The following is a 16,302-nucleotide window of genomic DNA, read 5'->3' on the forward strand; positions in this document are numbered from 1 at the left end:
CCATGCCACTCCACTCCAGCTTGGGCAACAGAATGAGACTCCGTCTCAAAAAAAAACAACAAAAACAAAACAAACAATAAAAACAGAAAACTATGAAAAAGAAAATTATCTGGGAGATACCAATTTGGCACATTTCTTTCCAGTTTTATGCCCATTACATGTGTACATAAAGTGACTGCACCAGCCTTTCCTGAGTGCCAGGGACTATCTACAGATATGGGCTCAGCCAGGTCTCTATACACTGCTCACAGGTACATCCTGGTGCCCTACAAGCTGCTTTGTGTACACTCTGGTTGGTCCTTCTTAGCATGTAGACCACATCTTCAACCAAGGACCAGTTAACAGCCCCATCCAGTGCCTCCTTGAATCCTTTCCAGCCACTTACCGGGACCTGCTGCACCTGTGGTGCGGCAACTGTCTGCACCGTGGCCGGGGCAAGGGTCTGCAGCGTGCCATTGGCTGTTTGTGTCAGCACCCGCTGGGCCTGTACTGTCTGCACCTGCTGCTGAATGGTGACCGGCTGTACCTGGGAGGATGTCACCAGGCTTTGGACTTGAGGCTGAAGGACTTGGGAGAAGAGGAGAAAAAAGGCACAGAGATGAGGAATGCATTCTGTCAAGTATCTCATAATGATTCCAACTCCCCACCTGCTGCTGAAGATGATGTGCGCAGCCATTTACAAGCTGGTTTAGACAACCAGAACATCCAATAAGGGCTGCATCAATTTCTGAGGGAACGAGTACAAATTGTTTTATTACTCTGGGTGCCAGGGTGGAGGAAAGGGAAGCTAATCAGCAAACGACTGCACCCAGCAAGGGAGTTAACAGATGTTGAGAATCAACAACTCCCTGGGGCTTCATTTCCTTCCATCCTTTCTGGACGGGAAGTGTACTTTGGGAGGACTGTCTCAGCTTTTTGCCTTTACATTCCTCCACCCGTCCCAATTCTTGAACTCCATTGAAGAACTGTAAGATTCTTTGAAATTCAGAGCAATACTAATCTCACCCAAGGCTCCCCAGAGCCAGAGGGAAATATGATGAAAAGGAACTGGGATGCAGCACATCACAGAAAGAACAAGCCCCTTTCAGTCATCCATTCCCTCAACACATATTGAGGGCCCAGCATGAGGCTTGCTACTTGAAGCTGCTGCACCTACATTAAAAGTCATATTCATCGCCATAGTGGATGCTCAGATGTTTGTTGAATGAATAGTTCTCAACTGTGGCGGCTGAGATCTGGCTGCCACCTAGCCAATTTCAAGCCTTATTCAAGTCTCCACCACTAGTTATCAGGAAGGCCCTGTGTCTACTATGCTTGCTGGATTTTTTTTTTTTTTTTTTTTTTTGAGACAGAGTTTCGCTCTGTCGCCCAGACTGGAGTGCAGTGGCACAATCTTGGCTCACTGCAAGCTCCACCTCCCGGGTTCATGCCATTCTTCTGCCTGAGCCTCCCAAGTAGCTGGGACTACAGGTGCCCGCCACCATGCTTGGCTAATTTTTTCTATTTTTTAGTAAAGAAGGGGTTTCACCAAGTTATCCAGGATGGTCTTGATCTCCTGACCTCGTGATCCGCCTGCCTCGGCCTCCCAAAGTGCTGGGATTACAGGTGTGAGCCACCACGCCCGGCCGCTTGCTGGATTTTTTAACCAAGTATTTTTGAAATAGGCACAATAGATATTAAGGTATTTGAAGCTGCAGAATGTGACATGCTCCTGTACCAGTTCTTATTGACAGTTACCAGAAACTCATTCAGACAGGACCATATTGATATACCCGCCATTCCTGAAGAGGACAGAAATATTTACAGTGTCTGCAAACTGACACATAAACTTTGGAACCAACCAACCACTACCATTCTGACTTCTGAATCACCTTGAAAGCTAGTGGCTGCATTCTGGTATATCAAAGGCTGCTGGATGATCCTTGTCTGCGGAGCGGTGCTGAATGTTGGGGTGATCATTACCGTCTGTTGTTGCAGCTGAGCTTGAGGTTGAGGCTGGGGCTGGGGGCGGGGCTGAAGAATAGGAGTTGCCCTGGGTGTGTTGGGAACTGAGGTGGGAGAAACCTTGACCTGCAGGGTTGGAGCCTGTGGGGAGGCCGTCGAGGGAGAGAAGGAAGGTAATGGGACCTGGGTGAATGACCGTTGCATTGAAGGGTCCACAGCTCCACTGCTGCTGCTGCCCCTGCCATTGCTGCTACTGCTACTGCCACTGCTGCCGCTGCTGCCGCTGCTGCCGCTGCTGCCACCACCACTGCCAGGAAAGGAGCTACACAGCTGCTCTGAAAACAAGTCAGGGAACTCTCCCACTTGATTACTGACAAATTGCAGCATCTCTGTGAACAAAAGAAAAGGAGTAATTTTATTGCTATCCAAAAAGTTACCTTTCAAACTTGCTTACGAAACTAAGGCATGAAAACCCAATGGCCTTCCTCAGACCGTGGCAGAAATGGGTCAGGAAACCCTTACCTCTTTCTTGTGGGGATCATCTGGGACAAGACGGCTGACCAAGGTCCCAGGACAACAGGACAGGACTTTATCTGTTTGAGGTTCTTTTCCCTCCTCACTCTCACCTCCAGGCCCTTTCTCTCATTTTCTTCTTTTTTTTTTTTTTTGAGATGGAATCTTTCTCTGTTGCCCAGGCTGGAGTGCAACAGAGATCTGGTGCGATCTTGGCTCACTGCAACCTCTGCCTCCCGGGTTCAAGTGATTCTCCTGCCTCAGCCTCCCTGGGACTACAGGCGCACGCTACCATGCCTGGCTACTTTTTGTATTTTTAGTAGAGACAGGGTTTCACCATATTGATCAGGTGGATCTCAAACTCCTGACCTTAGGTGATCCACCCACCTCAGCCTCCCAAAGTGCTGGGATTACAGGTGTGAGCCACCACACCAGCCTCTCTCATTTTCCTGATTGTTTTGATCAATCATAAAAGGAACTACCTTTGTACTAGGTGGGTGCTGTTTTGTCGAAGTACCAAGGGTCCTTTTTTACAGCTGGAGACGCTAAGGCAGCGAGTAGGGAGTCACTGTCCTAAGGCTGTGAGTATAGCGGCCTTGGCTTGTGAGGCCACTTCCAGTCCTAGCACTGCAGACCCTAACTTGCTCTAACCCCTTTCCTCCTCACCACAGGGAGGCTCTGGGCCTCCTCTCCAAGCTGAGTAAAGCCCTGGGCACTGTTAGTATTCTTGGAAACACTCAGGGACAACCAAGTTGATGGCCCCTAAGTCATGGAGCTTCAGGGATGCAAAGAATGGAAAGATCATATATGAAATCCAGGAAAGGAAAGTGACTTGGCCAAGGTCCCACAGCTTGTTAGGGTACAGCCAGGATTAGAACCAGTTCTCTGCCTCCCAGCTTTGTGTTCTTCTACCGCAACGCAGTGCAGGTGTGTTGCCAGGTCAGAACACAGCAAGCCGGCCCCGCCCTGGACTCTGTGCTTCCCAGGGCCCACGCTGGCCCTTGTCTGGTTGTGCCCCTTTTCTCTGGGCAAGGAGTCTTGGGTCCAAAGGGATGTGTCCACCTGGAGACCACACTCCCCTTTCTAGATCATGTTCCGAGTAGCTGGGACCCTTAAATTCCCAGCCCGAAGGGTCTCAAGCCTGCTTCCAGGGCCTCTTCTCTGGCCAATCTTCCCACAGCCTTTCCAAAACCCAACTTAACCCACAACTACCCCCTTATCTCTCATGACTCCCTTCTTTTCATATGACTGCTCCCTATAGGAGTCAGGGGCCTCAGCTTTGTCCCAGATAGTTTCAGATCTATAATTTTCTACATTGTCCACATTCTTTTCTCTTTCTAATACACTCCCAAGAAGCTACTGCTTGTTCTTGAACTACGGCCCCTCCTTTCCAAACCCTCAAGGACATATGATGCTCTGATTTAGACACCAAAACAACAAAAACCACCACACCACCACTATAAAAAAAAAAAAAAAAAAAAAAAAAAAAGGCACCATCTCCATTCCCCCAAACCACTACCAGGATGTTCTTCTCAGGTCTGCCATGCTGTGTGTGTGAGTGTGTGTTTTTTTTTTGGTGGGGGGGGAGGGGGGACGGACGCTGGAGCCTGGGATATGTTTGTATATCTGACAGAAAGCTGCTGAGGCCGGGTATGGTGGCTCATGCCTGTAATCCCAGTGCATTGTGAGGCCAAGGTAGGAGGGTGACTTGAGGTTAGGAGTTTGAGACCAGCCTGGGCAACACAGTGAGACTCTGTCTGTCTGTCTGTCTCTCTCTCTTTTTTTGAGACAGGGTCTTGCTCTGTCACCCAGGTTGGAGTGCACTGTCACAATTTCAGCTCACTGCAGCCTCCGCCTCCCAGGCTCAAGCAATCCTCCCACCTCAGCCTCCCAAAGAGCTGGGACCACAGGCGTGCACCACCATGCCCAGCTAATTTTTGAATTTTCTGTAGAGACAGGGTTTCACCATGTTGCCCAGGCTGGTCTCAAACTCCTGAAAAGCAACCTGCCCGTTTTGGCTTCCCAAAGTGCTGGGACTACAGGTGTGAGCCAGGGCACCTAGCCAGATCCCTTCCCTGAACACAAAACAAACAAACAAAAAAAAAACACAAAGATTTTTTGGGCCGGGTGCAGTGGCTCACGCCTATTATCCCAGCCCTTTGGGAGGCCAAGGTGGGCGGATCACGAGGTCAGGAGATCGAGACCGTCCTGGCTAACACAGTGAAACCCCATCTCTACTAAAAATACAAGAAATTAGCCAGGCATGGTTGTGGAAACCTGTAGTCCCAGCTACTCGGGAGGTTGAGGCAGGAGAATGGCGTGAACCTGGGAGGTGGAGCTTGCAGTGAGCAGAGATCACGCCACTGCACTCCAGCATGGGCTACAGAGTGAGACTCCGTCTCAAAAAAAAAAAAAAAATTGAAGCTTACAAAAGGATAGGAAAAATAAATCATAAATAAATGTAAATAGGCCGGGGGTGGTGGCTTATGCTTGTAATCCCAGCACTTTGGGAGGCCAAGGTAGATGGATCACCTGAGGTCAGGTGTGTGAGACCAGCCTGACAAACATGGTGAAACCCTGTCTCTACTACAAAACTTAGCCAGGCATGGTGCTGGGTACCTGTAATCCCAGCTACTTGGGAGGCTGAGACAGGAGAACTGCTTGAACCCGGGAGGCAGAGGTTGCAGTGAGCCAAGAGCTACTGCACTCCAGCCTGGGTGAAACAGTGAGATTCTGTCTCAAAAAATAAATACATAAATAAATAAACGTAAATAAATAAATAAAGCTGCTGGGGCTTTCCAGTGTGGCCTCCATATGGGATCACTGGAGCTCAGCATTTCAATCTGGGCACCTTAAGTATCCAGTCAGCTAAGCCTGCTGTGGGCAAAACAGCATCTCACCAGACTCCATTCCTCCATAGTGGTATTATTCACCAACACCATGACACAAAGCTGTCCTCACTCAGCCTCGTGTGAGGGAGAAATGGGCAGATTGCTATAGACATTGCAACTTGTACCAACCAATTTCAATTCCTTGACATGATGAAACTAAGAAATGTCCTCAAATTCAGTACATTTAAACAAAACATAATTTAGTGCTGACACACTCCAAGTACAAGATTATAAAATGCTTTAAGAAAATGATCGAGAGAAATCTAAGAATTTGTTGAACCTTTTAGAATTCCCCCAAAATCCCAACTGTCTAAGAAATCAACACAGAGGGCTGCAACAAAGAGCCAGAAAAACATCACTCACTGGCCGACAGTTTCCATCCGTGGAAAGCTAAGGAGGGCAGAAGGCCAGGATGGTCTCATAGATGCACACAGGCTTTGGTGGTAGTCAGGCCTAGGTGTGAGTCTCTGGAGGCCCACCTAATCAGTGGTGTGAGTGTGGGCAAGTTACTTCTCTCTACACCTTGGTTTCCTCACTACAAAAGGCTGCTTTAAAAATACACACTTGGCCTCTTTACTCTGAGGATTAATAAGATAATTTATCCAAAGTGCTTGGTGAAGGGCAGACCCTTATGCAGGTCCGTATTAGTGGTACTTCCAGAGCACCCACTACACACGCACGTGGGCGCACTGATCTCATTTTGTCAAGTACTCTTGAAACCCTTTTGCGGGGAAGATATGGGCTGCTGTGGTGAAGTAACCTACAAAGGTCACAAAGCTTAGTTCACGAAGCGTGAGAGTATGTAGGCAGATGGAATGAGACTGCTTAAATTAAAAAAAAAAAAAAATCCCTTTCAACCCACACACAAAAAGCTCCAATGGAGCCATCTCCAGTCAGCCAGGCAGCTGGGTACAGGGCTGAGCGGCACACAGGGGCTGTTAATATGAGCATCTGCAGAAAGGAGTGATAGGAAGCTCCAGCAGGGCATGCAGAGCCTCTCCAGGACCCCATCTAGTCTGCAGTGCCAGAAAAGAGGAGGCCTGGAGAACCAGGGTGCAGTTGTGCTTTGTAACTCTGAGCTACACCCCATGGGAACATCCTAATGGCTCCTCACTGTTCCCTGCTCTGATCATTCACATTCTTCGATTACACAGGCTCTCATTTCCACAGAGAGCCATGAAACTCAGAAAAGGGAGGCCTGGGAGAAGGCACAAGCTTTATGGAGCTTTGAAAATGAAGCTCCAGTTCCTGCGGCAGCCCACAGAGCCCAGGGCCAGAGACAGGCCTCCCAGGAGCTAGGCTGGCACGCTCAAGCTCACCTCACTCCCCTGCTCCTGTTTTTAGCTGCTTGGTAAACTCAGAGCTAAGTTGCTTAACAAAGTAGGTGAGGCCCCCGGAAACTGTATCTGGGTTCTGGTCTCTAAAAGCAAGTAACCAAAATTAGAGGTTCCTGTTACCATTCGTGCATTGCAAGCAGTCCCATGACTCACAAAGAGACCCCGAGTTCACATGTACTTTATGGAGCTTGTGGCTTGAGGGGCTGTTAGGGGCTGGGAAACCTAGTTTACAAAGGTCATTTATTCTTATATTTTGTATTTATTATGCACCTTGTGTTAGATAATTTTTTTTTAAATATATATTTTTTTGAGACAAAGTCTCGCTCTGTCACCCAGGCATGCAGTGGTGCGATCTCAGCTCACTGCAACCTCCGCCTCCTGGGTTCCAGTGATTCTCCTGCCTCAGCCTCCCAAGTAGCTGGGACTATAGGCACATACCACCACACCCTGCTAATTATTGTATTTTTAGTAGAGACAGGGTTTCACCATGTTGGCGAGGCTGGTCTCGAACTCCTGACCTCAGGTGAGCTGCCCACCTCGGCCTCTCAAAGTGCTAGGATTACAGGCGTCAGCCACTGCACCTGGCCCTGTTTTTAATAATTTGTTAAAATCATAGAAGTAATATATTCACTAAAGAAAAATTTAGAAAGCATATAAATGAAAAGAACAAAAATAAAAATCATCCAGCAGTTCCACTACTCTTGAGTCATCCATTGTCAATTTTTTTTTTTTTTTTAAATGGAGTCTTGCTCAGTCGCCCAGGCTGGAGTGCAGTGGCGTGATCTGGGCTCACCATAACCTGCACCAACCAGGTTCAAGCAATTCTCCTGCCTCAGCCTCCCAAGTAGCTGGGATTACAGGCACTTGCCACCATGCCCAGCTAATTTTTGTATTTTTAGTAGAGAGGGGGTTTCACCACGTTGGATAGGCTTGTCTCAATCTACTGACCTTGTGATCCGCCTGCTTCGGCCTCCCAAAGTGCTGGGATTACAGGTGTGAGCCACTGCACCTGGCCCACTGTCAGTGTTTTTTTTTTTTTGAGACAGAGTCTCACTCTGTCACCCAGGCTGGAGTACAGTGGCACAATCTTGGCTCACTGCAAGCTCCGCCTTCCGGGTTCACGCCTTTCTGCCTCAATCTCCCGAGTAGATGGGACTATAGGTGCCCGCCACTACGCCCAGCTAATGTTTTGTATTTTTAGTAAAGACGGGGTTTCACCGCATTAACCAGGATGGTCTCAATCTCCTGACCTCGTGATCCTCCCGCCCCGGCCTCCCAAAGTGCTGAGATTACAAGCGTGAGCCACCATGCCCGGCTGTCAATGTTTTAACGTGTGCCCTTCCAGACTTCTTCCTCTACAAGGCTTGCTTGCACACTTAAGCATGCACATGTATGCAAACGGTTTTACAAAAATGAGATCACACTGAACATGCTACTTTGCACCCTGTTCCCTTTTCTTAATAAAATATGAAGAACATTCAGTGTCAACCATTACAGACATAACATCATCCTTTTCAGAGTCCCACAGTATATCATGTTGTGTGCCATTGTACTGTACCAGTGTATTACAATTTGTTTAACTTACTCAATGATGAAAATTTGTTTAACTTACTCAATGATGAAAAATTGCTTTCAATTTTTCAGCATTATCTTTTTTTTTAATTTTTTTGAGACAGGGTCTTGCTCTCTTGCCCAGGCTGGAAGGCAGTGGTGTGATTGTGGCTCACTGCAGCCTCTACCTCCTGTGCTTAAGCAATCCTCCTACCTCAGACTCCTGAGTAGCTGGGACTACAAGCATGCATCACCAAACCTGGCTAACTTTAAAGAAATCTTTTTTTTTTTGTGGAGGCAGAGTCTCCCTATGCTGTCTAAGCTGGTCTCAAACTCCTGGGCTCAAGCGATCCTCTTGACTTGGCCTCCCAGAGTGTTGGGATTACAGGTGTGTGCCACCACACCCACCCAGTTATTTGGCATTATTAACAACTCCTTTTTTCCCCTAGTTCTCTGTTTTTTGGGGATAAATTCCTAGAAGTTAGATGGCTGGGTCAAAGGACCAGTATACATGCTTTGGAAAGGTTTCAAAAATCTATGTTCCTGCTAGTGTTTCCTCACAGCCATTTCTGTCAATCTCATAGTGGAAAAAACTGACATGGAATTGTTTTGTCTTGCATGACTGAGTACTAACTGAGGCTGAAAGTCTTTTTTTTTTTTAAGTCCCAATTTTATTGAGCATTTGTATTTCTTCCTTTGTAAACTGCCTGCTCTAGATCTTTGTTCATTTTTTCCATCAGGCTATTTTTTTTTTTTTTTACTGATTTTTAAAACTTCCAGATATTTTGGATATTTGTTCTTTCTTAAATGTCTGCAAGTATTTCCCCCACTTTGTTATTTCTCTTTTAATATGTTCAGGAAGAAAGAATGACATAGCAATTAAGAATCACCATGTCCTAGCCTTGGAACCTGCGGCAAGTTTTACCTCTTCGAGCTGCAGTTTTTCTCAACTGTACATTGTGGCTAACAATTACAGCTAACTCACGGATTGATGAGATAACTCATGTGGAATCTATGGCACCATGCCTGGCACTTAGTATTAGCTAGTACACATTATTCATAGTGGGTTTTTTTTTTTTTTTTTGACACTTTTGCTTTAACTCTTACTTTGAAAATGGGCATTTGTTCAAATGCATCAGATATATCCAGCAACAATCTGAGCATAACATAAATTTTGCATTTGCTTATGTATGAGAGAAACACTAGGAAATGTGGAAAACCATATTCAGCTGAAACGAGCCATGCAGGAATGCACAAAATGTACACACACATACACAGGCACCTTAAACGTCTACCAGCTTCATCAGGTCACTGCATGTGTTATGAATCACATCCATCACATTGATGTCAGAACTTTCCACTGGACTTCAGACAGCCCTCCTTCCACCACTTCCTGATAACTCCCAAGCTGTAACCTAATGACACTTACCTCCCTCAAGCAAACCTCAGGTGTTTTTCAAGCCAAAGTGCCTTTTCATTGTGATATTTATATATTTCTTAGTTTTTCTGGTCTATAAGACTGTATGACTGTTTTATTAGGTCCCCATCTTTTTTAAAAAATAAATCTTTCCTTTTTTTTGGTCACCTATGAGAATTTTTATTGTTGTGATCTATAACCCCCCATTTCCCAGTAAGTTCTGGGTTTTTGTTTTAGAGACAGAGTCTTACTCTGTCACCCAGGCTGGAGTGTAGTGATGTGATCATAGCTCACTGTGGCCTCTACCTCCTGGGCTTAAGATATCCTCCAATGTAGCCTCTTGGGTAGCTGGGAGTACAAGCACACACCACCATGTCCAGATAATTTTTATTTTTTATTTGTAAGAGAGACTGGGTCTGCTTTGTCGCCCAGGCTCGTCACAAACTCCCTGCCTCATGAGATCCTCCCACCTTAGCCTCCTGATTACAAGCATGAGCCAACATGCCCACTCCCTGTGTTTTTTATTGCATGATTTCGCATAGCATGATTTTTAGAAATGCACATGATGAACTATAGCAGAACTGACTATACACCAATTTTACATTGTAGAGTGAAATTACATGGCTTCTGTGTAACACTTAAGAAAAACCCTCACCTTCAAAATTACAGGAATATTTACCTAAACTTTCTTCATTTGTACTTTTTGTTCATTTTATCTTTCATATTACAGCTGCCCAATAAGCACAAGAACATAGAAATAATCACAGTGTGATGTGTGTAGGCCGCTGAAAATGACATGGACCACACCAGTGAGGGAGGTAAATGCAAAATCTAATTCCCAAGAATATCCTGATTGAACGTATATAACTCTTTCATCATAATGATCCTATCTCCCCATCCACAATCTTTTTTTCTAATAATTATTTAAAAAACCAAATGTAGACTAGTATCAAACCTGAAGGTAAATGTGAGACAACCATTTCTCCACCATTCTGCTATTTGTGATCACCACTGCTTTCTCCAGGACCTAAAACATCAGTTACCCGCACTCTAGTCACCCAGAGGAGCAGTTGAGGAACTGGGCTCTTTCAACCACATCCTTCAATTGAGAAGCCCTAAAATGCAAGCAATAATATAGGCAACAAAGGGAAAGTTTTTTTGTTGTTGTTGTTGAGACAGTCTGTCACCCAGGCTGGAGTGCACTGGCGCGTTCTCGGCTCACTGCAAGCTCCACCTCCCAGGTTCATGCCATTCTTCTGCCTCATACTCCTGTGTAGCTACAGGTGCCCACCACCACACCCAGCTAATTTTTTTTTTTTTTTTTTTTTTTTGCATTTTTAGTAGAGACGGGGTTTCACTGTGTTAGCCAGGATGGTCTCGATCTCCTGACCTCGTGATCCGCCCGTCTCAGCCTCCCAAAGTGCTGGGATTATAAGCTTGAGCCACCACACCCGGCCACAAAGGGAACGTTTTAACAGGCAAACTGCTGTCTAAAAATCACTCCACTCAAACACCAGGGGGCACATCAGAGCACAGAGACGGTATCATGTATTTCAAGGGGGTTCTGGGTCACCTTCCTGGGAAGAGTCTGGAGGAGGTGTTGAATGACACAGGATGGCAAGCTGGTGACTCAAGCATCCTATATTTTAAGCAACGGATGAGTGAACTCTTTTACTGGCAAAGAAACCACAAAGAAAAATTCGGTGGAGAGGTGCGGATTCTCAAATGCTTGTGTTTCGTAACATACACAAAGGTGTCATGTATTCCTTCGCATATACCAAATATTACATAATAAAATAAAACAATTCAGAATGAGAAGAAAAAGGAATCACAAAGGAAACCCAAAGGAATTCTCAAATGGTCTTCCCTGTCTAGTGCTCTCTCTCACCGCCTCTCATGGCAGCCCCGGAGGGACTCAGCTCTGCAGGAAAAAGCAGTGGAAGTCCAGGCTTTTCTGGCCTATTGTAGCAGGGGACCTGAGCCAGCTCTTACAGTCTGAACAGGAGAGGGATCTGCAGCTCCACTTTCCATTGCTCTTTCTTTTTCCTCCTGCCTTAAGTTCACTCAGGTCTCCTTCCTTAGCATCATGGACTTACCTCTTCACTCCACTTCCACACTCTGCCTTAATTTCAACCATAGCCTCCTACCCAGTGACGAACATCTTCTTTGAATATCTTGTTCATCCAACAGTCTTTTAAATCAAAGAAAATTCTGTTTTTTTGAGACAGAGTCTTGCTCTATCGCCCAGGTTGGAGTGCAGTGGTGTGATCTCGGCTCACTGCAACCTCTGTCTCCCAGGTTCAAGCAACTCTCCTGTCTCAGCCTCCCAAGTAGCTGGGATTACAGGTGCCTGCCACCATGCCCAGCTAATTTTTGTATTTTTAGTAGAAATGGGGTTTCGCCGTGTTGGCCAGGCTGGTCTTGAACTCCTGACCTTAGGTGATCCACCCGCCTCGGCCTCCCAAAGTGCTGGGATTACAGGTGTGAGCCACTGTGCCCAGCCCTTAAATCAAATCAAATTCTTAAACACAAGTTTCCAAGCTTCCTATGAATTGCTCCCTCTGTTCCAAGGATTTTCACTTCCCACCCACTTTAGTTCATCATCCACCCTGGACAAGTACTCACTCCCTTTTCTGCACATGCCTTTGAGGGGTGGGGTACGGCAATTTTTCTTTGAATGTAAGTGCCATGCCTCCTCTTTTCTACTTGTGACTAACTACCCTCTTCCTTTCTCCAAAGTCTGAATTTCACAATTCTACTTCGAAACTAAAAATTGCTTTCACCAAGGACTCTTTTACACCTCAGATGATCTAGCTATCTTTTAGTTCTTGAACTCAATTGTGATTTATTTTGTTAAAGAAAATTATTGGCCAGGTGTGGTGGCACATGCCTGTAACCCCAGCACTTTGAGAGGCTGAGGTGGCCAGATCTCTCAAGTTCAGGAGTTTGAGACCAGCCTGGGCAACATAGCGAGAACCCATCCCTACAAAAAATACAAACTTTAGCGGGGCATGGTGGCACGCACCTGTAGGCCCAGCTACTCGGGAGGCTGAGGTGGGAGGATTGATTAAGCCTGGGAGGTGGAGACTGCAGTCAGCAGAGTTTGTGTCAGTGTACTCCAGCCTGGGTGACACAGCAAGACCGTATCTCAAGAAAACAAGAAAGAAAAAGTAACTAAAACTTGGAAATAAGACCAAAAAAAAGTTCTATGCCTCTTTAAAGTTATACTAAAATTCCAGTTACTCAGGAGACTAAGGCAGGAGGATCACTTAAGGCCAGGAATTTAAGGCTTCAGTGAGCCATCATCATGCTATTGCATCCCAGCCTGGACAAAATAGGAGACCCTATATCTCTAAAAAATAAAAAAAACTTGGTCGGGCCTGGTGACACAAGCCTGTAGTCCCAGCTACTTGGTAGGCTGAGATGGGAGATCACTTGAGGCCAGAGTTCAAGGCTGCAGTGAACCATGACTGTACCACTGTACTCAAGCTTGGAACAACAGAGCAAGGTCCCTGACTCAAAAAAAAAAAAAAAAAAAAAAAGTTATACTAGAATACTGTCTATGATGCCTGCCTAAAGGTTATCTGATGCTCTACGGAATCATCACCTTGTTTGACTTTCTATTTACTACTGATTAGGGCTCCCATTCTGTAAAGTTAGATGTTAGTCTGCAGAAAATTGTTACGTTACAATGATTTCTGTTTGGTAGAAAAGATAACCTTTAAGCTTTTGTTTTCATTGAACTGTAGGACATTAACTAGTTTTGCCTTTTTTTTTGAGGCAGAGTCTCGTTCTGTCACCCAGGCTGGAGTGCAGTGGCACAATCTTGGCTCACTGCAACCTCCACTTCCCAGTTTCAATTCTCCTGCCTCAGCCTCCTGAGTAGCTGGTACTACAGATGCCCACCACCACACCCAGCTAATTTTTGTATTTTTTTTTTTTTTTTTTTGAGGCGGAGTCTCGCTCTGTCGCCCAGGCTGGAGTGCAGTGGCGCGATCTCGGCTCACTGCAAGCTCCGCCTCCCGGGTTCCCGCCATTCTCCTGCCTCAGCCTCCCGAGTAGCTGGGACTACAGGCGCCGCCACCACGCCCGGCTAATTTTTTTTTTGTATTTTTAGTGGAGACGGGGTTTCATTGTGTTAGCCAGGATGGTCTCGATCTCCTGACCTCGTGATCCGCCCGTCTCGGCCTCCCAAAGTGCTGGGATTACAGGCTTGAGCCACCGCGCCCGGCCAATTTTTGTATTTTTAGTAGACAAAGTTTACTGAAACTTTAGTAGATGAAGCTGGTCTTCAGCTCCTGACCTCAGGTGATCCACTTGCCTCAGTCTCCCAAAACGCTGGGACTACAGGCGTGAACCACCGAACTGGCCCTAGTTTTGCATTTAAATTTGCAATCTTATTCCTGCATTCTTTTTTCTACTATGTAAATATCAGTTTCTTGCAAACTCCTTTGATCCATTTGTCATCCTGTTATCTTCGTTAACAATGTTAATAACTCTGATATGTGCTCATGACGTTTTAGTATAACAGTATGTTTTTAACTTTTAAAAAACTTTACTTTGCTATATTACATATAGTGTTTTTTTTTTAAAAAAAATGCTGCACATGCCTATTGGTCCAGCTACAAGGGAGGCTAAGGTGGAAGGATCGCTTGAACCTAGGAATTCAAGGTCAGCCTAGGCAACAAAGCAAGACCCGGTCACTAAATAAATAAATTTAGCCAGGCGCGGTGGCTCACGCCTGTAATCCCAGCACTTTGGGAGGCCGAGGCGGGCGGATCACAAGGTCAGGAGATCGAGACCATGGTGAAATCCCGTCTCTACTAAAAATACAAAAAATGAGCCGGGCGCGGTGGCGGGCGACTGTAGTTCCAGTCACTCGGGAGGCTGAGGCAGGAGAATGGCGTGAACCCAGGAGTCGGAGCTTGCAGTGAGCCAGGATCGTGCCACTGCACTCCAGCTTGGGCAACAGAGCGAGACTCCATCTCAAAAAAAATAAAAATAAAAATAAATAAATAAATAAATTTTATTTTATTTATTTATTTTTTGAGACCGTCTCACTCTGTTGCCCAGGCTGGAGTGCAGTGGTGTGATCTCGGCTCATTGCAGCCTCTGCCTCTGCCTCCGCCTCCGCCTCCACCTCTGCCTCTGCTTCCCAGGTTCAAGTGATTCTCAAACCTCAGGCTCCTGAATAGCTGGGATTACAGGCACGCACCACCACACCCAGCTAATTTTTGTATTTTTAGTAGAGACGAGGTTTCACCATTTTGGCCAGGCTGGTCTTGAACTCCTGGCCTCAAGTGGTCTGCCTGCCTCAGCCTCCCAAAGTGCTGGGATTTTAGGCATAAGCCACCTCCCCCGGATTCTAAATAAATAAATTTTAAAGATGTTTTTCTTATGTCTTGTGTTCTACAAGTGCATGAAGAAAATCTTCCTTTCCCTGTGCCGCTTCAAGCACCAAGCATACTGGTATTAAAACAAAAACCGGCCGGGCGTGGTGGCTCACCCCTGTAATCTCAGCACTTTGGGAGGCCGAGGCAGGTGGATCACCTCAGGTCAGGAGTTGGAGATCAGCCTGGCCAACATGGTGAAACCCCATTTCTACTAAAAATATAAAAATTAGCTGGGTGTGGTGGTGGATGACTGTAATCCCACCTATACTCCGGAGGCTGAGGCAGGAGAATTGCTTGAACCTGGGAGGCAGAGGTTGCAGTGAGTCGAGATCGCGCCACTGCACTCTAGCCTGGGTGGCAAGAGGGCAAGAGTGAAACTCCATCTAAAAAAAAAACACACACACAAATCCAACAACAACAACAACAACAACAACAACAAAAAAAAAACTGGCACTGGCACTGACTCACTGAAATGTTCTCAATAGCAACTTTCATGCAACCTATAAAAATGTTGATCATGCTTTCTGAACCAGAACTAGAAGGGATATTTCACCTCATAATGGAGTAAGATTTTTTTTTTTTTTTTTTTTTTTTTTGAGACAGAGTCTTGCTCTGCCGCGCAGGCTGGAGTGCAGTGGCCGGATCTCAGCTCACTGCAAGCTCTGCCTCCCGGGTTCACACCATTCTCCTGCCTCAGCCTCCCGAGTAGCTGGGACTACAGGCGCCCGCCACCTTGCCCGGCTAGTTTTTTGTATTTTTTAGTAGAGACGGGGTTTCACCGTGTTAGCCAGGATGGTCTCGATCTCCTGACCTCGTGATCCGCCCGTCTCAGCCTCCCAAAGTGCTGGGATTACAGGCTTGAGCCACCGTGCCCGGCCTAAGATATTTTTAAAAGTTAGACTAGCCTGGAAAATCTGGACAAATCTATGTAATTTCTGCAAAGCTTTCACTTTTAGGGAGGTAAGTATGTAAATACAGAAGGATTTCAATGGGTTAAGCATCCATTGTGTACCAGGCACAGAGATAATAAATTAGTCCTTGACCTCAAGAGTTAGTGAAAGGATCACAGCATGGTTTGTGAAGGCTGTCACAGCAGAGATGTGCATCTACAAGACACCAAAGAGGACACAGGGAACATGACAAAATCACAGACTCCAGCAGGTCAACAGTTCCCTGACGGAGTTGGATTGAAGGCTGATCAGGATGCAAAGTACAGTCTAGGCCAGGGAATCTCATGAGCCAAGGCAGGGAGACAT

At 46.1% G+C, this 16,302-nt stretch overlaps 1 protein-coding gene across 2 annotated transcripts in view; it reads right to left on the reverse strand.

The window, feature by feature from the left end:
• The window catches only part of SREBF2 (sterol regulatory element binding transcription factor 2), an 80,188-nt gene that overhangs the window by 40,298 nt on the left and 23,588 nt on the right, over nt 1–16,302 (reverse strand). For both annotated transcript variants that reach the window (XM_065522083.1, XM_065522084.2), the window contains exons 2-3: nt 1,872–2,333; nt 386–567 (exon numbers count right to left, since the gene is read on the reverse strand). In XM_065522083.1, coding sequence (XP_065378155.1) covers nt 386–567; nt 1,872–2,333 — 644 coding nt within the window. The remainder of the gene's footprint in view (nt 1–385; nt 568–1,871; nt 2,334–16,302) is intronic.

This window comes from Macaca fascicularis, chromosome 10 (assembly GCF_037993035.2).
Source record: "Macaca fascicularis isolate 582-1 chromosome 10, T2T-MFA8v1.1".
Taxonomy (NCBI): Eukaryota; Metazoa; Chordata; class Mammalia; order Primates; family Cercopithecidae; genus Macaca; species Macaca fascicularis.